This window comes from Aythya fuligula, chromosome 5 (genome assembly GCF_009819795.1).
Source record: "Aythya fuligula isolate bAytFul2 chromosome 5, bAytFul2.pri, whole genome shotgun sequence".
Taxonomy (NCBI): Eukaryota; Metazoa; Chordata; class Aves; order Anseriformes; family Anatidae; genus Aythya; species Aythya fuligula.
The window spans coordinates 27,486,718-27,512,580 of record NC_045563.1 but is presented as its reverse complement, the minus strand read 5'-3'; the positions used below and the strand labels follow the sequence as shown (position 1 = coordinate 27,512,580).

At 41.8% G+C, this 25,863-nt stretch overlaps 1 protein-coding gene across 13 annotated transcripts in view; it reads right to left on the bottom strand.

Moving 5' to 3' along the window:
* Nucleotides 1-25,863, bottom strand: part of NRXN3 (neurexin 3) — a 978,580-nt gene that overhangs the window by 711,810 nt on the left and 240,907 nt on the right. For all 13 annotated transcript variants that reach the window (XM_032188606.1, XM_032188602.1, XM_032188603.1 and 10 more), the window contains exons 6-7: nt 13,535-13,836; nt 6,798-6,959 (exon numbers count right to left, since the gene is read on the bottom strand). In XM_032188606.1, the coding sequence (XP_032044497.1) occupies nt 6,798-6,959; nt 13,535-13,836 (464 nt within the window). The remainder of the gene's footprint in view (nt 1-6,797; nt 6,960-13,534; nt 13,837-25,863) is intronic.

Below are 25,863 nucleotides of genomic sequence, written 5' to 3'. Positions count from 1 at the left end.
CATCAGCAGCAGTGCAGCTGGCTAGGTAAGATATAAGTACATTAAAGGAGGCTGTAGGGAGGTGGGGGTTGGTCTATTCTCCCACATGCCTGGTGACAGGATGAGGGGGAATGGGCTAAAGTTGCGCCAGGGGAGTTTTAGGTTGGACATTATGAAGAACTTTACTGAGAGGGTTGTGAGGCATTGGAATGGGCTGCCCAGGGAAGTGGTGGAGTCACCATCCCTGGAGGTCTTTAAAAGATGTTTAGATGTTGAACTTAGTGATATGGTTTAGTGGAGGACTTGTTAGTGTTAGGTCAGAGGTTGGACTCGACGATCTTGAGGTCTCTTCCAACCTAGACAATTCTGTGATTCTGTAATATACTTTTACAGTAACCTGTATGTGCCTTCTGCAAACTTCTAAATATTTTCTTGGGTTTTTTTTTGTGTGTGTGTTTTTTTTGTTTGTTTGTTTGTTTTTTTCTGTTTTTTTACACTCCTTCCTTTCACATTTCCACAGGAATGCACGAAGACATCAAAGATTAAACAAGAAGAAATCAGTAACTGTTACTGGTAAAGATGAAAATTCCCCACAGGAACAAGGTTGCAGTAATTCCAGGAACATCCAGTATCCAGTAAAAACATCAGTCAGTTGTGACTGTCAGTTCACTGTGCTGAAGATATACTCTGTTCCTGCCAAGGAGGAAGTAAAGAGCAATGGAACAAAAAAAAAAAAAATGGAACTACAGGTAGGATGTCCTTGTTCTATCCATGGCTTTCCACCAGTGACAAGATATATGATGTTGACCAAGTTGTATCACATCTGTGCATCAAGTTGTGGGCACAGATGGGCCCTATGAGCTAATAATGTTAATCATCATCAATTACAATTTCAGTGCAAGTATTTACTATGTAAATGGACAGAGTGCATCGAACTCTATATCACTGGATTTTCTATGTGAGATCTTTGCCATTCACAAGGATCACAGTTTAGAAAAAAAATAGTCCATTGGACACTAAGCAAATATACCCCAAAATCAAGCTAAATGCTTTCTACATACTCTATCTGCATCACAAAAACTCACCTCTGACCTCTGATCTCCCACAGACACTACCTAGAAATCTGCATCCTCTCTCTTCTTTGCTCCCTGGCTCTCAGTATGGATGTAGGCTCTGTGTTGGAATGACTGCCTTGCCTTCATTTTACAGAAAAAATGTTCCTCTTTTCTCTCATCCTTGCTCTATGATTCCCTAAAAAAGCCACTAGCAAAATTAACCGAATCAAATGCCTTCTCCAGAGAAGCTAACATTCATCACACTGTTAAATGTAGTTTGGGGACCATGAAACACAGAAGACATTTATGCCTGGTTTGAGTGGTATTATCGATTTTTTCCTACACTTGTGTATGGGGTAAATTTTACTCTAGTAGTTATACCTGAAAAAAAAAAATAAATAAATGAAAAATAAGAGGCCATCATGATCCTATCTTTTATGGTTACAGGATGCTGCGTGCATGTAAGCATACAGGCAAGCAAAACAAGGCAGGCACAGTGCCACTCCTTCCTGGCAGCACAGAGGTCAGGCTGGGCAACACACATTTCTCTGGTATAACAAAAATGTGCATTTAAAAACAACCCTTCACAAACACTTTCTTTTTCAGTGCTACCAAAAAACACAAGGATAGATGGACAATGAGCTTCAGCTCCCAGATGTCCAGTTCAGGGAGCATCTTGCCCACCTTGACTTCATGTCACGGCACACACTCATACCAGAAGCAGAAGGTATTCTTTACTGCACACCAAAGTCTTGCAGGATTCATGCCCAAGCATAGAATGTATGTTGGCAGCCATCAGGCAGCCTGGGAAATACCCTATTGCCCAAATAAACAACAATATAGCCTTCCTGACTCTGAGCTAATAAACAAATACTGAATGCAAACCACCCTTGGAATTAAGCTTAGAAATATTATTTGATGAGAAAACACGTTTATCTCCCCACCCTCCTGTTTGAGGCTATTCAGGACTCCCTCAGCTTCTTGCTTCCAAGTGCTTCCATTCCCACCTCTAAATTAAATCTTTCCAGCAATGTGCTTTCTCTTAATCCACTAGCAAATTACAGCAGCAATTGCTCAAAATGTTGAGCATCTGTTGCATCTCCCAAGCCACTGTGTTGTTGTATTTCTACAACAAGGGTACTCAAAAACCTGGTGAAGGTCTCGTTGCACCAGATGCTTGATGGGTGCACAGGGAGACGCGATGCTTGATTCTCCACAGGCAAAGCCTAGAGGTCCAGCAGCACAGCGACCCACCACTGCAGGGGTAACAAGACTGGAAATTAAGAGTGAGGGGCACCTAAAAACTTCACAGGCCACTGGATCTGGATATTTAGGAATGAAGGCCATCATCATCAGGGCTGTTCGGGATGCCCTGGCCAGGAATAGTAACAGGAGATGAAGATTAAGTACAAGACTTATTCTGAGGAGATGAATCATTTTCAGCCTTTGGCTATGCTTTGTCTGCCTCTACACAGTTCCATTAGCCTCTCTCCCCCTGCTTTTTTTTTTTTTAATTACTAGAGTCCCAAATACAGATAAGAAACAGACTGGTCCCAGCACAATAGAGCAGCTGGAGCAACAATGCCAGACCAACACACGTGGGCAATTGCCATCCACATCGTAACTGCCTCCGCAGCACAGCAGTGAAATCCCTCACGCTGGTATCTGCTGACTCACCACCTCCTTTTGTGCATTCCCCGGGCTCTGTTAAACTGCTGCTCTGGAATGGGATCTTGGGCACCCAGGTGCTTTTGGGCTACCTGGTCTCCCTCTTCGGGAAGGGCTCTTCTAACCAAAATGTCCTCTGTCTGCCCTCTTTACACTCAGGCTGTTTCTCTCAGCCTCCATTTTTTCAGCCCTCTTTCTATGTGCACCTCCAACCTCCTCCCCAGGGTGACACTCCACTCAGAAAAATCTGTCCCCTAAACAAAAATCGTACCATCATTAACGTTACTCATGCAAATAGGACTGAAAAAAAAGACCTGGCTGGTAGATAGCATCCGAGATGTATATGCAGCAACCAGGCACACTCGTGAACCATTTCAAAATCTGGCTCCTGGCAGTCAAATTGCAGACAGAAATGATCTGAGCTTTCACAGCTTTCTCCCATCACGGCCAGATGGTGCCTGACCCCTGCAATCATTTCTGCCATATTCCACCCATATGCAAACCTCACTGCTTCCATCAAGCTGTTAGTACCAATAAACATTTTTTAGAACTGAGATTTTAATAAAGCATTGATAGAAAAATGTGAGTATTTCATAAATTGTCTCACACATCCATCCTTTAGGGACCACCTTAGGCTCTTCTAAACCATTTCCATCTGTACTAAGCACTGCTCCCAGTAAATCAATCCAAATGGCTGGCTCCCTAATAGAGCCTTGGGAATATTCTGATTCTCTGCCTTCCCAAATGATCAGAGACTGAAATCCAGTTTTCCCTTTTTCCCTGCACAGTCAAACTTCTCACTCAGCCTCTCTTCATATCCAGCCCTGATTACCAGAACCTCCTCCCTGAGGCTCTCTAGTACAAGCACAACATAGCTGTTGGCACTGTGTTTCTTTTCTACCTCGGTCTGCCCATCCAGGTGTTCTCAAATATTTAAGAATCAGTGATTGGAGTTTACCCACTCATTGATTCTTAAAGCACCATCACTCCTTCCCCGACACCCACTGAGAAAAACGCTGCTGCCCACTTGGCTCAGGTATGCGCCTGTACCTGCTCCTACCCCATCTCTATACCTGGTTTCCTCCATGACTGACAAAATATCAGATTCTCTCCAAAGTTCCTCTGGAGTGATTTATCTTAAGACTGATGGTCCAGAAAGCCTTAGATTTTGCAAACACGAGGCAATTCCCATGTTTGATGTCTATGTACTGCACTATTTGCATATTCTGCCTTTAAGTTTTAATGAAAAAAAGCTATTTTTTCCAGTCTTGCTCCCTCATTACAGTGCCAGGTACATTGCAACACTACCAGGATAGTTGCAGAGATCTGTAAAACGCAGTATACCATACAATAGGGCATAATTAATTTGTATTAAAATGTTAAAAAAAAAAAAAAAACACTTCAAATTCAGTACATGGATTTATGATTTGGGTATATTGCAAGATATACTCTGTTGTGAAAGGAGGATGCTTTGGCTCACACAGTTTGAGAAGAACACGGTCACCTTCACCAGGGCTTATCTGGATAGTGCAGCCAGGGAGCTCCGAGGAACCTCTGAGTGGCCAGGGTCCTCCTAGCCAGGGATTCGACTCTGACCACGCAAAGCAACCACCCTAACAGAGCTGCCCAGGCTTCTCCCACCAACCTCAGCTGACTGGAGAAGCCCTACCCAGCTGCAAGGGGGCAGGGAGAGTCATTAGGCACTCTGCCCCACCGCAATTCAGCGCCTGGATGAAGTAGGAGGACAATGCTCCACTCGAGGAGCCCTTAGCCACCCCTGTGAGCAGTTTGGTTGCTGTACTGGGTGGCTTACACAGCCTAGATGAAACGAGAGGTTAGAGGGTGAGGACAGAAATTTTCACGCCGAAGTCTGCATCAATTCTTTGCCTTCCCAGGAAAAATATTTGTTGTTACGGTCTATCCTACCAGTAGTACCAGTGCTAACTCATCCTGGGGCCTAAGGGCTCTGTAAGAACCATGGGCTGGCAATGCACAGCATTAATTACAAACGTGGCTTTCATTACATTTCTCCATTGATCCCATTTCCAAGCGTCTCCTCATCACAATCCTGCACTGCACATTTATGTTTGGTGAATTATATATACTTGATGTCCTCAGAAGCCATTTTGCACACATTTCCACAGCAGCTGAAAGCACCCATGGGCCACTACTAAGAACAGGTTGCTATTAAGCAGGCTGTAGCTCAAAACCAGCCAGCAACAGCCTGTCTGTAAGTCTAGACAGTTCCTCATACACATCTCCTGTCACTGCCTAGTCAAGTGAAGATTACAAAGCACATTCTGATTATCTGCTTTCTCCCTCTTCCTCCCATTCTTAAGTGGTTGCTTGGTTTTTCTTCACACAAAGTATTATAAGGCTGGGACGGCTATGTAAGCAGCTCTTAGCACATTGTGCAAGCTAATAGAATACAAATGATTATATAAATAATAAAGCTGCTGAAGATTTTCTTGTCACTGCTTTCTCTGCTCCATTGGCTTGACTTAAAGCACACATAAAATGGCCTCTGCTAAGTGTTATGTTCATAGCATCCATAAATAAAATTAAGATCCTGATTTAAAGAGACACTAAGAAGCTGTATCGCCTCTTGATTTCAATCTGGGATGCTCAGTGCCTATGAAAATCAGGCCCAAGGCTCTAAGGATGAAAACAGAAAGATTTGATGCCTGTATGACAGCTCGTGTTCAGCAGGGCAGTTCCATTTCCTATGTAAGATGCTCACACACTCATTTCCAGCATACGTGCATCTCCTTCACTAATGCAGAGGTCAGGCAGGACAGCAGCTCCAGACCGACAGCCATCACTCACATCAGCAGACTGGCACATGAGGTACAAGCCCTGACACCACAAGTCAAGCATTTGTAGGATGGTAACTTGTCAGACAGTTACAGCCCTGGAACAACATCTAGCTCAGCACGGCTGTTTCCGTGACTCCTGCATGAAAACTTGGCTCAGCTTTCCCTCTGATAGTAAATGTTCGAACCAAGAGATGTTATGGCATCCCTCCTGGCTGCATGTAAAATGAGACCCACCCTGCCACACCCTGTGAAAAACAGAATTACTATAAAATCACAACATAGGAAGTTTCTCGCAGCAAACTCTTATTCCAAACTAGCTAGGAAGCTGACTGACAGAAAACTTAAGCTGTTTTTTTCAGTTAGCTTTCTATAGTACATTTTGGGGATGTTGACAGATATCACCATTAATGACAGCGATCATCACAAATTCTGATAGGAGAATTAGGAAAGATGACAAATGCTGACGTCAGGCCACAGCACCTGCACACAGCATAACCCCAAACAACTGCACCAAGTTTCAGAATTCAGCTGTGGCTTCATCATTTATTTTCTTCTTGTTACTATTTTCAAGGAACACTAGTCTATTATTCTGGTTCCTGCTGCCAGCCAGGCACTCCAATCTCTGTTACCCACGCGTGGATTTTCTCAAAGTTGTAGATTAGCTATGAGACAGGGCAGGCAGCCAGCATGAGACAACATGGCTTTGGAAGCCGGCTAACTGTTCATGACCAATGCAGCAGCTCTCTGCTGCAGAGACTTACCAACACAGTGCACTTCAAGTCCACAGGCCACGTTACTGCTCTATCTGCATTATGCTCTCATGTTTCAACTCTTTTCACTTAATTTGCATACACATTTTATATTATCTTCATCTTTCAGTTTTGCAGTTTATTCTACCTATGTATCTTCCTGGAAAACTCACAACTGACTACATTCTTAGGTAAAATCCAGGAGCTTAAAAATGATCCCAAATATACTGCTAATGATAATTTTCCACCACAAACATGCTGTAAGCCATTTATCTTTTTTTGTTACTGTAATTTTTTATTGTTCTTGTAATTCAAGCACCAGAATTTTGATTCTGACCATAAGCTCATGACTTTTGCAGCTGATGCCTTCCGTCCAGCTGAATGACAAGTTTATCCTTACAGTGACATTGCAGTATCACCGTGAAATTTATCATGACAAAAAGACATTGAGTGTGCAATGACAGGAGGGAAAAAGTAATGATTTTGAGAAAGAAAAAGCACAGAAACAATAATTCATTTGAAATACTTACCTCTTTGAGGCAACCCATGAAGTTGTTGCTTACTGGAGAGCCAGGTAAGTCAGCAGTACTGGGGCTCCCTCCCACGTAGAAGAAGTCATCTGAGCCCAGCATGGTGTAGTCCTCCTGTGTATAGCCCGTGGTGGTAAGGATGCCATCCACAGAGATGGTCACCTATTCAAGGGACACAATGGACAAAAAAATCCAAGCAATGACCTTACAATCCTGAACAGAACAAATCACCTCCCTTACATTTTTATGTTGGTTTTATTAAAGATTTTGTTGAGATTTGGTTTTTGTGTTTTTGAGAGGTTTTTTTGTTGTTGTTGCTTTTGTTGTTAGTTCAACCAAGCTCCATTTTCTGGTCTGCTTCACCCACAATGGAAATGCTTCAGCATCTGCTTCCCTTTCTGGTATATCAGCACTTTCAGGCTGAGCCAGCAGTCTACCCATTGAGATGCTTGCAGTCTACTCAGGCCAGAAAATGGAACTGTCCTTGAAAAAGATTTCTCATATTAGTTGATTTTATGATTAATTAGTATTTATTTTAATGATTACAGTTAGTTATGGTTGTTAGTAAAAGAAAAGCACTAATGAAGACGAGGTTGGTATTTTTTATTTTTTATGTTTCTTTTGCTCACAGCACACTGACGGTCATGCATTCAGGGAGGGGTGGGGAGAGGATCTCACTTTCAATACATTATGGATGTGCATGCCATGTACCTAGAGACACACACACCCGCCACCCACCACAAAAATAAAATTAAAAGAAAAAAAATGTATTTTACAAACTAACTCAACCAAAATACAAATACAAAAGAAATCAAAATAAAATAAAACAATAAAATAAATCAACCGCACACCAATGAGAGAGAAAGAGAAAGAAGCAGAGATGAGAACAAAAGAAAACACAAAGCATGCACATACTGCGCTCTGATACATCATGCTATTATATCTGGAGCCCAGAAAGATGAGAGGAAAAAAAAAAAAAAGATAGCAGAGAGAGTGAGAGAGGAAAAACTATTTCACACTCGCATGCAATCAAAAATAAAAATACCAAACAAACCCCATAATAATCCAACAAACTCAAAAACAAACAGTAAAGTCCCCAAAACCTCTAACCCCAAACACATGGCGAGTGAAGGGGAACAGAAGGAGAGGGAGAGAGAGGAGCAAGTGAATTTGATGTGTTTTGCTTATATGTTGTTAGTGGTTTGAAGGGAAGATGGAGGAAAGTATATTGAGGCCAGTAGGAGACGGGCGAGTCACCAGACGTGGACATGCCATGCAGAGTGTGTACTGAAACAAACAACCGGCTGAGCTCCTTTCGGCCACGGCAGGTGGAAAGTCAGAGAGAGAGAAAGTGAGAAAGAGAAGCAGGAGGAGAGAAAGAGGAGGGAGGGAAGTGAGGGAAAGTGGGGAGAAAGAGGACAACTCCGGCCACTTTGCCTATAAGAGCCGTTGCCACAACAAAAGGATGAGAGAAAAAGAGAGCCTTCACCACCACGGACTAGAGGCCCTGCAATGGTTCTGATCCAGAAACCTTCAGAGTTACAAAAAAAAAAAAAAAAAAAAATCAAAAGGGGATAAAAAAGAAAAAAGCAAAACTCAGAAAGCTAAACTCAAGAGCAAAGGAGAAAAAAATACCACTGGAATACAAAAGATGAACTGAAAAGGGAGGTGAGGAAACCAATGGAAGAAATGTCCAAACCCCATTTCCAGAGTATTTGTGTTTATTGCTTGTCTTATTTTTTTCCATTAAAAAAGAATAGTAAAGAAAAAGAAATGTGTTTTCAGTGAAATCAAAATAAAATTAAAGTAGTAAGTATAAAGGAGGGGGGATAAAGGGGAGTAGGGGAAGGAAAAGGCAGGTAACACACGGCAAACCCAAAAAAAAGAGACAATAAGAATGATATCTACCAGACAATGTAGTTTGTTTACCATAGCGTGTCCAATGCCTGAGTGCTTTGCGGAAAAGGGGGAAGAAAGGAAATTAAAAAATCGTGAACAGAACGATTGTTAATTAAAATAACTAAAAGCAAAGATGAGTCGTTAGGGTGTTAGTACATTAGTTGGTTAGTAAAAATGACACATTGCATGAATGGTCTAGTGTTAGTCTTTCAAAAAAAGGCGTGGGGCACCTGACACACACAAAGTGAGAAAGAGGACAATATGACCAGGACTCTATGGGGAACCATGCCATCTACTCTGTAAGGAAGAAGGGCGCTGCCCAGTCTTCCCACCCTGGTATTAGTCATTAACTTCAACTCTTAAATACATTATCCAGGACTAAAGCAAAATTAAAGCAGTGCAATACTTACCTTGCAGATACCCATGAAGGTGCTTCCCCCAAGAAAGAACCTTTCCCTCACAGTTGCATACACCAGTTTTCCCCTCCAGCACAAACCCAACCATGACTCCCCCTTCTTCCACCCACCATCACCTCTATATTCTTGTTTGTCTTTCAGGCCTCACTATCCCCACGTGTCATAGAGAACCAGAGGCAGGCCAATATTTCTTTGTCTGGAGAACACAAATGAAGACAAGTCCAAGACTCTGAATCCGTCCTTACAAATTTCTCAGTCAGCAGGTTTCTTTACAGCAGGTGAGTTTGTGACTTTTAGGAGAAGCATACAAAAACGTGTGCCCTTGGGTGTTTGTGTCACCTGAGCACATAGGGGTTGAACCTCTCCTCTGTTAGGAAGAAATATGTTGAGAAATTGTGTAGGATGAATTCTGTCACTTGCATCAAGGTTGGAAAACAGAAGATTGATGGTATGTATTGTGTCTCTTGTTTTACTGCATCTATATTACAGAGCAAGGAGAATTCATCAACTAGTGCTTTAGTTGAGTTTAGCACAGCTATGCGGATGCTTTGCCAATCCCTCCAAAGATACATGGATGCCAACTGCTTGAACCTACACATATTTTGCTTGCTTTTTAGCAGCTGAGGAACTCAAGATCTCTCCACAGCAGATTTTGCACGGTGACTAGCTTCAGTGCTAATATAGAAGCGCAGCCTATGGAGGCTCCGACTCCTTGCCACATTGCGGTCACAGTTTTTAACAGTAAGTTACACAAGGAAGATCTATGCTGCCTCACATAAAATCCATCTTGCACATTTCAAACGGTTGTGAATTGACATTACTGTGTTAGGAATCCCACTTTTATAAAGAAAGAAGTTGGGCTTTGCCATGGGGAGGGAAGAGCATGCTAAAAATGACACGGAGTGTCAGCAGCAGAGCTGAAGACAGGGTTGGGAAGTCTGACCTTCAGTCTCCTCTGCTCCTCCAAACCATATTGCCCCTCTGAAAGTCCTGGTAAAATACAGCCATGATCCTATTTCTAGTAAAGGTTTCACACAAAGCAGAAACGGGGCTTAGTTTTAACTGAAATAATAAGATAAATAAACAAGGAGATTTGCTTTGACATTAACAATCACTACTCAAGGGAATCTGTGGGTTCACATGGTTTGTCTCTAAGGAGATTAACTGCTGTGATAGTCATTTGATAAAAAAATAGGAAGCACTTAGTACTCTACTAGATTAACTACAAAACATTTAACAACTCTAAAATGTACTGGGCAAAAGTCCAGCTATTTAAAGATCTGCTCTAATTCCAGGAACAGCCAAAAAATTATGCAAATCTTCCTCCCTTCTCTCGTCCCCAAAAAGAGCAGAGACGACTAGATGGCATCTTAATGCTTCCAATAATCCATTTACCTGGACTTATTTTAGCTTTGGATCATATTCTTGGAATTTCACATTTATTTTCAAGTTTATGCCTTAATATTCATGGGCAATTCTTTGCTGTTGGGTTTTTGTTTAGTTGTTTTCTTTGAGGAAACTTGGACATAGCTGAAAAGAAGACTTCCAAGTGACCTATATAATGTTGCAAGTTTACAGGTCAATTTGTGTCAGGAAAGATGCAGAGTAGATAATTTATTACATACAAAATTATATAGGATGTAATGAACAAAAAAGTATACAACTTTTTACCTTGTAAATAATCTATTTTGATGTTAATTACATCTTCTATATGATGAAATTACAGGACTTTACATAAATTAATAGATTAACGTTCATAGCCTTAAAAGGTCAAGATACACAATGACCATTCTCAGTTGCATTCTGAAAAATGTCCATAGCCAATATTAACTAAATATCAGTCAAACTCATTTTCCAACTCTATCCTAGAGATTGAATGGTTTTAAGACTTCTTCATCCCCAGTAATATCAATTAGCAGTAAGAAAGCACAGAACCTAACAGGAAGGCTAAAGCATTTAAGGCTTGTATTTATTGAAACCTGGTGTTTAAACTTACCAATATTTTTTAGATGACAGCTTTCTCGACTGCTTCTCCTTAAGGCCTCATCAGTTCCAATTTCTAGGTACTTTTAGATTCTGAGTAAATGTCATCATTTTGTGACCAAACTTAGGCAGAAGTTAAAACAAAAGTATACAGGGAAAACTCAAAAAAGAAAAAAAAAATCCAGCCTTATTGACATTTTTGGGTTGAACTGCATTCTAACATACCTATTGCTACAACTGGATCACAAATCATCTCTGCTATTTATTTTTATTTTATTTTGTTAAGATTGCTCTGTCTTTGGAAATATCAAAACCATCTTATTGAATTATCATCTTTCTTGCCAAGACAAGTTGGACCCTTTAAGAATTCAGGATCACAGGAAAATATTCACAGTCAATAGAACAGGAGGATTAGAAATTTCCAGTGCTGCTTAACTGGCAGGAGGCTCACCAGATTCCTTTTAATTGCCACAACGCTGTCCTGACCTAATCAAAGAGGCAGAGACATATTTCTGTTTAACCATGGACTCAAAAAATATGAAATCGCTAGCTGAAAGATTAAGAAAGAGTGAGAGTTTCCCATCCACAGTTTCATCTAGAATCCTTCCCCACTTTCTACTTCTTCAAGATCCAAAGCAAACCTGTCATGAAGCAAGGATACATTTTGCTTCAGGCTCATTTTCCCATTGAAAACTAATCTCTATCAAAAACAAAAGGCACAATTAACTAAAATGACCAGTAAAACTACACTGAGATATTCAGAGACCAGACATTCTGACACCATCTGAAAATAAGAAACACGTCAAACAAAGCAGTATTTTGGGCTCTTCCAGACTGACAGACCTCAACCAGTTGGTGCATCTCCCTCTACTAGACTGATGGGAGCATTTGCACAAAATAGGATCATTAAGACCCATCCACTGCATTAGAAATTAAATCTGCATCTGCGCATAAACTAGTGAAAATAGGCTAATCCTGCCATGAGCAAGAACCCTGCAGTCTCATGAAAGTTTGGCAACAGATTTGTCATCAAACAACCAAACATCCTGAAAATGTAGACATACAGGAATTCACATAGGAAAGACCTTTACCCTCAAACCCAAATATTTAACAAACAGATGTAAAATAGCCACAACAGAAATTACCCACTAACATCTGTTGGTAAAGACCTTTTCTGGTCCCTGGCACTGATACTCACAGATAGGCCTATACTCACAAATATTTTTTTTTTCACTACTGTAAAAAGTTACCATAAAAGCTGTTTTCTCAGCAAAAGACGTTATATTAACTTGAATAAAACTATTAATGGTTGTGTTAATATTCACATTAATGAGCAAATAGATCACTTTGTTGTCACAAATTGATTTTAAAATTTCAGTTTACAAGCTATTTCTGCTGCCTCTACCAATCAGCATGACACCAAATAACTCCTATCCACAGTGTAAGCCTCATTTATCATGTGGAGTGACATGATATATTCACCAACTTTCAGAGCAAGGTTATTTAATTTTATCTTATGTATTTATGTCTCAATTTATATTTCATGAGAAAGGCTTCAGGATTTTAAGGCTAGCCTACTACCAAATACGTCACCTGGTAGAGTTGTCTGCTTAGAAAGGCAGCATGGAAATGTGCAAAATTAGTGGTAAAATCAGACCAAGCTTTTCCAAAGTGGAATTGTAGCGTGTTGGATTGGTCTGGGTTTGCTTGGCTTTTTTGATCCTTCCACTTTTCCAATCCTCACAGCCAACAGAAGAGTCTCAGACAGAGACACAAGAAATAAAGTAGAATCTCATTATAGAAAGAATGGGAAAAATAAACAAGAACAGAACAGAGAATCAAGAAGACTCAGAAAGACTCCAGCCAATTAATTCAAAAGCTATAAAGGTAAAATAATTACACACATACCCACCAGCCTGCATACCTGCACACTTGCATGCACACACAAAAGAAAAAAAGTAAAGGAAAAATAATTCCAGAATTAGAATTATGACATCATGGCAATGGCTAGACAAATTAACAAAATTTAAATAAAAAGAAGAGAGGTGTAGAGCATTGGCTGCTGGAAAAAAGAGATTCCATTCCCACAGTAATTAAATGCAACAAGAATATTACTGATAAGATTGAATCATAATTAAGGAAATAATAAAATAAAAAATGTAGAACAAAGAGAAAAGAAAAAGGGAGATGAAAGTAAAGTTATGGCACAAGATTTTATTAAATCAAACCAAGAAAAACAGAAAATTAATGAAGTGGAACTGAAGATACCGCAATGGGGATAAATTCCCACTAATTTTTTTCATTGTCCTTTAGATATTGACATCCAGAGAACAAGAAACTCTAGCAATCCCACCGAACATCCCCATTAGTCCCTCCACTTTGCCCCTGTCCGAATAAAACAGAATGTTTTCCCCAGCATTTTCTCCCCATCACCATTACCTGCCGCAAGTTGCGTGTCACCTTAACGTCGTGCCACGCGTTGTCATTGAATTTGCCATTGACAGGCTCCACAATGGCCTCGAAGGCCCCAGACCCCAGGTTAATGACCAGCGAGACTGCGCCGTCTTTCAGGGCCAGGTTGACATAATCAGCAGACTTGCCGGTGTGCAGAATGAGCCCGTTGCGTTGCCACGTCTTGAAGGACAGAGTGATCTCATCGCTGCTGCTCTGGATGGGGTTTTGAGACAGGTCATAGCAAAGGTATTCGGAACCACGGAAAGTGGCCATGTTCTCATCTCGTGCTGGAAAAAAAAAAAAAAAAAAAAAAAAAGGGAAACAGAAGGGCTGTTTAGCAGTTAGCCAAGGAAAGATTGAAGGTAGCTATGAAATTTCTGAGAATTCCCACAGCACTGTTAATGTTCTGTACAGCCATATATCATGACATGCTAATGACTGCACGGCTCCTGTTGCAGTATGGCTATCAAGAGAATTAACAGCAGGGTCCTCAGTACCCATAAATTTCAGTGCTGTTTTCAGTTTCACTGCAGCACTGCTACCGCAGGGACCATGGAGAAGTGTGCAGCAGAGCCTAGAGTAAGTACATTGAAAGACACTGCTGTAAGACAGCGTACATCTTATCAGGAGAATGATGTAAAATACTGTGATTAACAACATGGCCATCACCTGTTGTTCCAAGAGGAACCAAAGTCCCCCAAATACTGGTATTTAGATTCCTCACTGAACTTAACACTCTGTTCTTAACCTATCCACTAAGCAATCTAAAATGGGCACCAAAATATAATCTCCATAAAATTTCCCTTTTTTTCAACTTAATGAGAAAAGAAAGCCAAAGCATCCTGTAGTTCCTTCTTAGGAAGTATGAGGGAAGTCCACACAAAACACATTTGTCCACAGCTGCAAGAAGCGATATTGTTGGTAAACATGTCCCAGGACTTTGTCCGATCACCATATCCAGAGAATCTTTACTAGGCATGCTTTTAATATAGCAAAAATAAACATGGGCAATTTTTCATAGCATGTGACATCATTTCCTCATTTAAAAAAAACAAATAAACAGATTTAATGTAATAATTTAATATGTACTGTAGGGGAAACCACTGAATCCATCTCTTAGCAACCAGAGGCAGCATTTGAACACCCCAAAATCATTTGTGTGAACTGGAAATCTACCTCCTGCTACCTCGCGTTCCAGGGCTGCTTAGAACCAGCTCCTCCACAATACTGCACTGGTGTGCCCCAAGTCAGCCAGGTACCCTTGCCTAGTGGGAGGGATAGAGGACTGTGATAGTAAAGCTTCCAGGACTGTCTGTAGTCCCTTCCTACTCAAGATATCTAGTGGAAAATTGTACATACAATGAAGTCTAGATAGATCTACGGATCTGCCCACTCTGTATTTTGACTCCCAACCACAAAAGCAATTCTGAGCATGAACAACTACTATACGGTACAAGCAGTCAAGCCATCATTGCTTACAATCTATGGCATAAGGCAAGTACTGGTGGTATGGCCATTGACATTAGTAGTGTTTTTCTGCTTCATTTTGTCTCATTTAGTAATCCTAGTATAGATTAGCCACAATTTGTTAGTGCAAGACTGAAGGGAAAATACTTGTCATAGCCTTTCTTGAAAAATAACTGCGTGGTGAAATCTGTGCCCTTGCAGCATGAAACAGTACTGACAAAACAGCAGCGTTGCAACAAGAACATATATCATCCTCAAGTGATAGGGCTGTTTTAAGCACACACTTCTGCCATCTCAATTGAGGGTATCACAGAATAAACTCATTAAAAATCTGGGCACTTTGAAAGCGGCAGTAGCGTGTGTTTGTGCTTATGCAAGTGTACTGTGTGTCTATACAGCCCTGTGAGCAAACAGTAAGACAAATTACTCTACAACAGTACAGGTTGGGAGCCACCTGGCTCAACAACAGCTTTAGGGAGAAAGACCTGGGGTTTCTAGAGTACAAGAGGAACACAGGTCAGCTGTGTGCCCTTTCAGCAAAGATGATCAAGCGCATCTTGGGCTGGATTAACAGCATGCAACCTGCAGGCCAGGGAGAGCAATTCTTCCTCTCTCAAAGGGACTCATTAGATCCCATCAGGAGTCCTCTGCCCAGTATGGAGCTCCCCAGTATAAAAACAGCTTCAATATACTGTGGTGCCTTCAGCAAAGAGCTACCACAATGCTTAAGGTGCTGGAGAAGGTGATAGGTGTGGAGAGGCTGGGAGAGCTGGATTTGTAAAGCTTTAAGGAGAGGGCTCAGGGGAAACCTTGGTGCTCTCTACAACTACTTAATTGGGAGAGCAGAGAGAAGAAAGGGCCACATTCATCTCAGAGGTGCGCAGAAGGAGGTCAAGAGGCAACTCACACAGCCAGAACATGAGAAATTCGGATGCTATATGAAGAAAATGTTTCACCTTGATGATGGCCCAACATTATGAAAGACCTAGAAAAGCTCTGAAATCTCCATCCTTGAGGACACCAAAAACTTGACTGCACATGCTCCTGAGCTGCTGCTCTAATTGGACTTGCTCTAAGCAAGTGGCTGGACTATGTGGTCTTTGCAGGTCTCTTCCGAATCACTAGATTCAGTGGTTCTATTCTAAATATGCTCAACGACCACCAAGGAGTGCATATGCTTGTGTCAATGTACAACCAGCCCAAACACAGGGCTAATATTGATTGCAGTTCTGAAAGTCAGAGCCAAGAGCTTAACAACACTCTCCACAGTGATAATTCCCCTGCCTAGTCACTTCTGATCCATCGGAAGGAAATGTGTTACAATCAAGTTGGACACATGCTCTATACACCTGCAGGTAATTCCGATCAAAGAGCTGGCATCTGAGGGCAGGAGTCAAACACGGTGATTACGACTGAGCCATTTTCCCACAGCCACAGTTCTGCGAGGCACTGAACACACATCTGATGTCTTTGGGGCAGGGGGGCACGGGTGGTTGATTGTTCACTCACTACAAGACATGTTAACGGGGCTCATTTACAGTTGCTCAACCACTTAGACAAAATCTCACTGGTCTACTCAGTACAAAGGAGGAGGCAAGGAGTAGATTAGAAATCTAAGTGGTAATTTAAGGCAACCACTGCAGACTCATCAAGCAGAGAAAATTCAGAGAGAACTCGTACATTCTTACTAGTGGTTTTAATATAAGGTACTAACAACCTGCCCCTGTGTGCAACTGCATCACCTGCCTGTTTCTTCCAGTCACCTGTTGCTTACCACCCTCAGAAATGGGATCCCGCACCTGATCCATCTTTGCATCCTTATTTCCTGCAGGTACATCAAAGAGGTGTGGTGGAATGTAACCTACTTCTGCTCCATATATTGTCATAAGTTTCCTTATTCCTCCCCGGGCTGCTCTGGATATTCAAGTTCACGAATGACCACAACTCTCAAATCTCTCTGGGGCCCCCTGACCAGACTTCACTCCTGTCCCCCTCCATAAGTACAACTCACAAGGTCGAGATACCCTCTAAAACACATTCTCTGAACCACTAACTCCGTAACTGCTGTCTGTGGACCTAAGCACATGGACACATTAAAGGCTTTAGTGCACAGATTAGGCTCCAAGCTCCAAAGAGCTGGACTGCGCGTTCCTCCAAGCTACAGCACAGCAGCAGCCTGACGCAGCCGTCATGCCCTGGCACACGAAAGGCTTTTATCAAGCACACCCTTTCCATGCTGGCCTGCATGTTAGGATGCTCTGATGTATGCAATGCCTGTGACCAGAAGGCATGTGAGAACCACCGGAGAGCAAGTAATGGGAAAACAGACACAGGTTCTCTTCACAATGTATTATTTAGAAGAAAAAAGCCCTGAGTGGGCTGCAGATCTCAGAATACCTCTGCGTACTTTCAGGTATGTCCTAGTGCTATCTGTAAGACCAAAGAGTTGTGAGACATTTGTTAACCAGTGACCTTTGTGATGCACATTTCTGAAGGCATTTTCCACAGACTTTCCACAAAAAGGAGATCAGATGCTAAGGGCTCAAAGAACTATATCAAATTGCCCTGTAGTGCTTATGGCTTTTATATTCTTTAAACAGTGGTACTGCACCAGAGTTTCTGCAGCACAGCAAGCACCTGAACCGGAATAGCTAAATATAAGACCCAACTCCAAGTCAGCAGAAATCCCTGGTTTATGTTATATGGAACAGTAGAACAACCCCTGGTTTTGCTGTAACATTTTGGGATGTAACATTCTGCATATATAAATGACATTACCTTGAAGCAAAGTTGTTCAACTGTGGTAATACAGCTGTTTCCACTGCATCAAAAATAAAGTTTAGTTAAAACAACATTTAAAGTATGTCTGCAGACTCTTGATTTATACATGATTCTCAAGATTTCATTTTTAACTCTCTTAATATTAGGTAGAAATACAAAAAAAATAAAAAAAAAAACACATCTGAAAGTAGGTTACTTGGCAGATGTAAGCAATTAAATCTTCCATTTCACTTGTTAACATTAATCTAACCCTATTATTTATTTTAAAACATATTCATGACTAAATTCTCTGCAACAGCTGGGATTTGCAGACCTCTGAAACATGTATGGAACTCCACATTCAGACTTAACCCTTGACATGTTCAAAGATGCACAGGAAGTGCCAGAGTAGAACTGAAACCCAGGATCTTCAAAATGACGGTCACAGACCTTTTCCTGGAATGAATGGAGTCATCCCTTGGCTTTGAGGAGGAGAACGTGAACCTTTTCTGACCGATCACTAGGCACATGAAGCACTTACCGCTACCACGGCAAGGCCTGTTTGCCAAGTCTCAGACCTATTCCTGTTCAAATACCCAGATCAGCTGTCGTTATGTACTACAGACTGACAGCAAGAGCAGAAACAAAGGCACAGCCAACAGCTACCTGAGCGAAGCTGCTGGCTCTTCTCATCCCTACAGGAACTCCAGAGTTTGCCATGTCTCAGCTCTCAGGACAGGTACAGGGATCTTCCTGTGCTGCGTATGGCCACATTGCCCACTCAGGAGAGCCAGCGGGTAGCTTTTAGATTCCTTGTTGTTCTGTTGTTGTTTGTTTTAACGAGAAAAGCTGTTGCCATGTGCTCTTGTCAAAACTCTTCTTACAAAGGATGACTCAAATATTCAAAACACGCATCCCTAGAAGCTAGAGAAACCCTGATATTTTGACTCGTATACAGAAGGGAATGCACAGATTTTGACAGATTTACTCACAGCCAACAACAACAACAATCAGTAACAGAAGTAGTGTTTGAGTTCGGGACCGCCTCGCTCTCAGCCTTGGGCTCATTCCACAGGTTCTCACGTATTCATGGAAGAACAGCAAGCTCTCATTTTTCCCAGTACTCTCAGGAAGCCACCCCCACAAACAGTGTGGAGCCTACAGAGTTTTGGAGGATGCCTGAAAATAAATGCGCTCTTAAAGCAGGAAATAAGTCCAAGAAGCACTGATTCTGCCCAAGGGGAGCAAGTTTAATTCTCAACAAAAGCAGCATTTTACATCCCAATTAGGATTTCTGGCCACAGACAACTAGAAGATACTCAGAAAAATATAAAAAGGTAGAGTAACTTCATTGAAGTCTCCTGAAGAAAACTTGAAGCAGTTCTCTTAAAAACAGATGGCAACTGCTTATCTGCTCACCTCCTCTCAAAGCCCACTGTACTGCAGGTGTACTCCAAGGCAGTCCCTGTCTCGCTGGGCTTTGGTTTACAGCCAACATTGGAGCACATCTTTTGTCAGCGAGAACAGCAAACTCCCTGCACTGCTTCAGAATTAATAACCACTCCAGTGTTTGGTGGGATTTACCTTATCTGAGAGGTTTGCTGTGCTCTGCACTGAAAAGCTGGTGCTGTCTGATAATCTAGGGACGGTCTAACACTCCTAAGTGTCAGGCTTCTCTGCCAAAACTGAGCACATTATTGATGGAGGCAGCAGAACAGCTGGTTGCTCCTTTGACCTTCTGTCAAACAGAAGTCAATATGTAGAACAGGACTTACTGGGCCATTTTCTCCCTGCCATTTAATGGTTCTCTGTGACTTGGAAAAATCCCAGAGGTACAAAACTTACCTTATGAAAGACCTGCTTCTAAAGTTGGCCACTGACAACAGAACCGTTACTGTTAAAACACGGCCATCCACCATGGCAGACTAAAAAAATCTTCCAGTTAAACCGACCAGGAATCCAGAACACAAGGAAAAATACCAATGTGCTCAAGTCAACGAAGTCCACACAATAAGAATGTAACACAATGTTTTAAAATACAGCTATGTAGAAGGCCTAAGTATGAAGAATGTGAAGAAGGGAAAGGGGAAAAAAAAGGGAAAAAAAAGGAAAAAAAAAATCTCCTACTGATGGCATTAGTTGTGCTGCTCACAGGATGGGCCTTCCTCACCTGTGGATACACCAGCAGCATCACTGGGGTACTGCAGCAGAGCCATGACACTCAGTGCCTATGAACTTAGGGCACTTGGGCATCAGCTGTGCTTTCAGCAGCATGGCAGGGAAACTATCTAATTTATTTCTGACCGGATGAACGGGTAAAGATAATGATCCCAGCAAGTACAACTGAACTGGGAGTTTTCAGGGGAGAAATGTGGCAAACTTTCTGTGCTGCTCACGCTACCAGGTACTCCTGCCTTGTCACTATATAGCTGGGTATGGACCTCACTAAACGTCACAGTGTCAGAGTATACATCTTTTCCCCTTTTCTATACTACTACTTATTGTCAACAATAGCCCTGAAGTTTTAAAATTCTAACTGAGCTGGAAGAAATATTTTGACCTGAGTCATAGTGAAGTCAGGACAGAATAAATTCTAGCTACGAACAGTACGAAACAAGGGGAAAATAGACTTAGAAGCTGTTCTAGATGATGAGCTTTGAGAGTTCACAGTATCACCTCCTCGAGGATGGGGTGGAATCCCAGCCTGGGCAAAGCCCCGTGAAATCTGCTAAGAGGCAATTCTGTTCTGGGCAGAAGGGTTGCCCTGGGAGTCACCTATAATATCTACGATCCTCAAATACATCACAGAACAATGAAAGATTTATGCTCTCCGAGTCACTTTCACATGTATCTGATATTCCCTTAGAGGTTAGGGGAGGAGAAACTGTACATCAAATGTCACAAAAAATAAGTCAGTTAGCACCTCTGAAGGACAGAAAAGGTGAACTGTTTCCATCAACCCGCTGAAAGAGCTGTCCAGTGCCTGAATGCTGAAATCCTAATGAAAGCCCTCCCAAGCAAAGCAGCTCATTCACATTATTAAAACAAAGCTGGATTGTTTAATAATAATCAGACTGTTACTTTAAAGAGAGGGTGACAGACTCTGGGAACAGCTAAACAGGAGATTACTGCATCCTCCACTGAATTGTCCAGGGCCTTTTATTGCATTCCTCTTGTCTAGCCTTTGGGCAGGAAAAAATAAAATGCACCCGAATAGTTTTGGTTCTGTTTTTTTCTTTTTCTTTTTTTTTTTTTTTTCCTAGACTGATTGTGCTTCACACCACTCAGTCGAATCAGTGACACCACTTATCAAATCCTCTCAGAAGGTCCCGTGCTTGCTATCTCACACTTTTCTGCTCTCAGTAGTCAAAAGCAAATATTTGTTTGGAAAGTATTCCAGAGCATATTTAATTATTCGTGTATATGAAAAATACTGAATCATTCTTTATGTACAAAGCATCCTCTAAGCATCACCCACAGTGATGCTGATATGTGCAAGCTTTGAGTCACGTCATACGCTGCATTTATATTCCAAACTGTAAAGTGAGACCATCTAAGTCATCTGAATGGCATAATGAGATGGTTAAACTGATTGAATTGGTAAAACCTTACTGAAAGAACATCACTTATCACTTCAAGGAAATTATTATGAATAAATTTTCAGAAGAAAAAGAATTTTTGCTGTTTGAAAATGTTGGCTGTAAAATCATAGAATTATGTTAAAACGGAGAAAACTAAGTGCTGAGCTGGAGTGCCACAGCAAAAAGAGTAGTTTCCCAAAGGCTTACTAGGTTTAAACCATACTATATGATGTCTGATTTCCTGAAATAGTGTTATTTATTGTCTCCTCAGTCCCTTCATTCTCACTTATTGTCTCCACATAATTAGGAATTTGGAAGCTGAGAAGAATCACAGGAACAGCATCAGACACTTTGTAGATAAGAGTGAACGGAGGACACCTCTTGTCATGTTTAAGAGATGTGAAGAACAACGTTATCCCAGGAGCCCAATGCAATGGTGAGAGGCACTCACGACCGGGCTCTCTGAGTGCTGATCTCCAATTTTGCACATGCTGTAGCAGCTCTGATTGTACCCAAAAAGCACTTTTATCTCACCAGTAAGAGCAAAGGGAGGATTAACTGACACCAGAGACCGCCAGCTGCCCGGCCTGAGTCACGGCCTCTCCTCCACTATCAGCTGCTTCACACATCACCCTGCAAGTCTAGATGAGAATGCTTGTGAAAAGGTCCACAAACTGAAGCTCAGAAGAGATCAAGGAAACCATGATACAACGAATGCTCATCTTTTTGTCAAACCTGACTAATCTACTATTCCTCTGAACTCTAGAGCTCTGAGTGAAAACAGGAGGAAGAAATGCTTTCTCTGGAGATACTGTACTGCAGCTCCAGAGGCCCGGGTTCAATCTTTGTGTGCTGCTGGCCGTGTCACTGGACGATGCCCTTTGGGTTGGCTCCAACAAAGAGGGGACTCTGGCTCCCTGCATTGCAAAAGCTGCCTAAGATTCCCACAGCCAGCCCCACAAAGTGATTTACCTCTCTTGGCCAGTTTTGCCACTGAGCAGCAGAGACTGAAAGCAAAGAGAAACGACAGTGACGGTATCTTTAACCCAAAGGAAACCCCTAGGCTTTTGATGAAAATGTATAAACAGTTTCCACATATCACGTTCTCATACCTATGGCACAGCTAACAGCCTTTTTAGAAGGACAGCTTTAAGTTTTTGGAGTATGCATCTATTAGAAGTATGGTTCAAGTTCACAGCCACCTAAACAAATCTGAATTCACACAACTGAAAAGCTATTTTGCTCAGCAAACATGGAAAACTCTTCTTCACTCAACAGTAAGTTATTTCAAATAAACCTCATCTGATAGGAAAAACAGTATCAGATGTATCACAGGAAACCTCCTAGTTAGTCTACCAAACACGGAGATTATTTAAACCTAGATTCATCAGTAAGATGAGCCTCACAACCCCTACTGACTCTCTAAGTTACCTTTTCTATCTGTTTCTGAAGCGAAGTAGAAGACAGAAGGGTCACAGAAGAATGCAAACCTGGCGTGAATTAGCCACTTGCTAGAGAAATCAGCCATCAGCATCATTTGCTTCAATACCACACAAAATAAATGCAAAAACCTTTCATAAAGCCTTTTAGCTAAAATGTTTTTACAACAGAAGTATTAGTACTACAATAATGGAAATGAATAAATAAGATGGCATATGCCTACAAAAGATTACAGCATATGGTTGGTATCATCATCTTTTTCAGCCATCTTTTAAATTGCCCACCAAAATTGCTCTAAATGACAAACTACAGGTGTAGGAGTCAGGACCTGAGCATTTTATCCCTGACTTTGCCACTGATTTACTGTGCAACCTGAGGCACTTAATTAACCTCAACTGCCTCCATCTGTAGTACAAAGATAACAAAAATATAGGTTAAGTCCTTGAGATCTATGGGAAACAAGTGCTCTGGAAGTTTAATAGAATTTGTCTTCAAAACAAGGAAATTTCCACTGCTGCAAGGAGAAGCTGCGTGTCCATTCGGAGTATTTGCAGTGCACAGAGTGTCCTGGGTATCTCTCTCTTCACAGATTTTCCATTGTCTGCTAAGTGTAGACAGCTCTACTGTTATCAATTTGCATTGCCTGTCATTTGCAAAGCAACAATAAACTTCAATTATCAGGCTAACTGTGGCACTAAGTGCTTAGAGCTGTACACATTGTTTATATTCCGATCAACTGGCCAAAGAAACGAAAAACAATCCTGTGACAAGATCTTGCTTGACCCCAAATGAAATGTAACATTTTTGCTTTGCAATTCCTTAAATGCGTTTCTCCAAAAAATATAAAGTACAGCTCCATTTCACACTAAAAGCACCAAACACGTTTACTTTTAAATGTGATGCTCAATAAATCAATTAAAAAAAATAATTTTCCTGAAACAATTTGATATATTCACATAAGTTCTCGATTTCTCTTGGTTAAGTACACTTTTTTTCCCCTTTTCATTTCTCTGAACTATTTTGCTCCCCTCCCTCCCAGCTCAAGTACGTGCAAGAAAAGCAAGACATTGGTACTGATTTTGTCAAGAGCTCACACCTCGTGACTATGTGCTGGGCATAAGAACTTCCTTATGTTCCTCACTGCTGAGCATGGGTGAGGACAATTTCTGCTGTGTTTACTTTTTCCTATGATTTTATTTTGTTCTGCATTTCTTCCAGTTTACCCTCTTCCTATGCACCATTCTAAAACATAAGGCTGCAAATCTCTGAACGTAACACCCAAAAGAAACGTATCCTCACAGCCTGAACATTCGGCAAAATGCAAACTGACTAGAGAGGAGAACATCATAGCACCATGAACACAAAACTCAAGACATAACATATTCACCAGCCTTGCTCTTTGCACAGGTATCACTACAGCAGGGTTGTTGCACAGCCCCTCCACGCTCACGTGTACAACACACATGGCAGCACAAGGGGTAGGAGTGTCAAAAGGGTACAGCTGAGCTGTTTACTCACCATCTTTTTACCTCGCATATTTTATGGACTAAAAATATAGTTTTGTTACATGGACCATGCTTTTTTTTTTTTTTTTTAATAAAAAAATGGAGTTTTATGCCAACAAGCAACGTTATATTAACCAGCTCAGAGAGCTTTGTTATTCTTCAACAGCAATCCTAGTTTCAATCTGAAGTTTCACACTACTGTTGCTCTTCTAGTTTATTAAAAATAAAAAAGTCAAACTGTCAAACTCTATAAACTTATCCTAATGGTAGGTATTTAGATCTGTTTCTTAATGGGTGTAGATGAAAGAATATGAATATTCATCTAACAAAATAGGATGTATGTTTTGCATATTTGTTCATTACCATACTGAAGATAAGGTCTTCCCCAAACTTTCTGACCTTATAAAAGCCATAACATTAGGGAAAGAAATGTTAGGAACCTATAGCCCTCTTCCCTGAAGACAGGCTGAAGGAGTTGGGATTGTTCAGCCTGCAGAAGAGAAGGCTCTGGGGAGACCTTACTACAGCCTTCCTGTACCTAAAGGGAGCTACAGGAAAGCTGGGGAGGGACTCTTGTCAAGGTGTGGAGTGATAGGACAAGGGGGAATGGCTTTAAGCTAAGAAGAGAGGGAACACTAGAACAGGTTGCCCAGAGCAGCTGTGGCTGCCCCATCCCTGGAGGTGCTCAAGGCCAGGTTGCTTTGAGCAACCTGGTCTGGTGGGAGGTGTCCCTGCCCATGGCAGGGAGTTGGGATTAGATGATCTTTATGGTCCCTTCCAACCCAAAGTATTCTGTGATTACCTACACGCAGCAGAATCGGTCCTGCCTGGGAAAGAACACAGGGACAGTTGGTGGAAGCCTTCCAAAACTGACTGCAGGAACAAACAACAAAGGATTGACACAGAGAAAGAAAGATGAGAGGTGCATTCAGGTCTAAACTGGATCCAAGGAGCATGGTGGGAAGAGAAACTCCTGCCTCTGTGGAAGGGCACTATAACAGGAAACTACTGGAAGACCTTAAAGTAAGGTGCTGGAAAGCCAGGAGCTGCCAGGCGTCAGTGCAAGAGGTGTGCACGTGTAGGCACACACGCTTGCGTTGGCTGCAGCCTTCCAGCAGGCGTCACGCTTGCTGCTGAGCAGGGAGCCCTGTGGGCATCCTTCCAGCACGAAGCGTGAATAGATAAATAGTTAAAGCTAATCACTGTAATAACACGATAATGATCCTCAAAATTATCCTTTTTCAATACCAGCGAGCAGTATTGAAAGCTGTACCCGCAGGAAAGGGGAGATGAGAAGGAAGGTGAAAGCCAAGGTGAGGTGGGAGAAGACGCGGAGCTGGGCAGAGCCGTGCACACGACGGGCACCACGGGGGCTGCGGCACCACCAGCTCCTCAGGGCCTCAGCACCAGCGAGCAGCAGGCATGCCTTGAGCACCAGCACTGCCACACCACCAAAATACACTGCCAAGCATCACCGCTGCCCTTCGTTTATGTTCGTCGTGAGAAATCATTAAGAGCGTTTATGGAAGTAGCAGTCTCCAAACCCAATTCGAGGCACAAT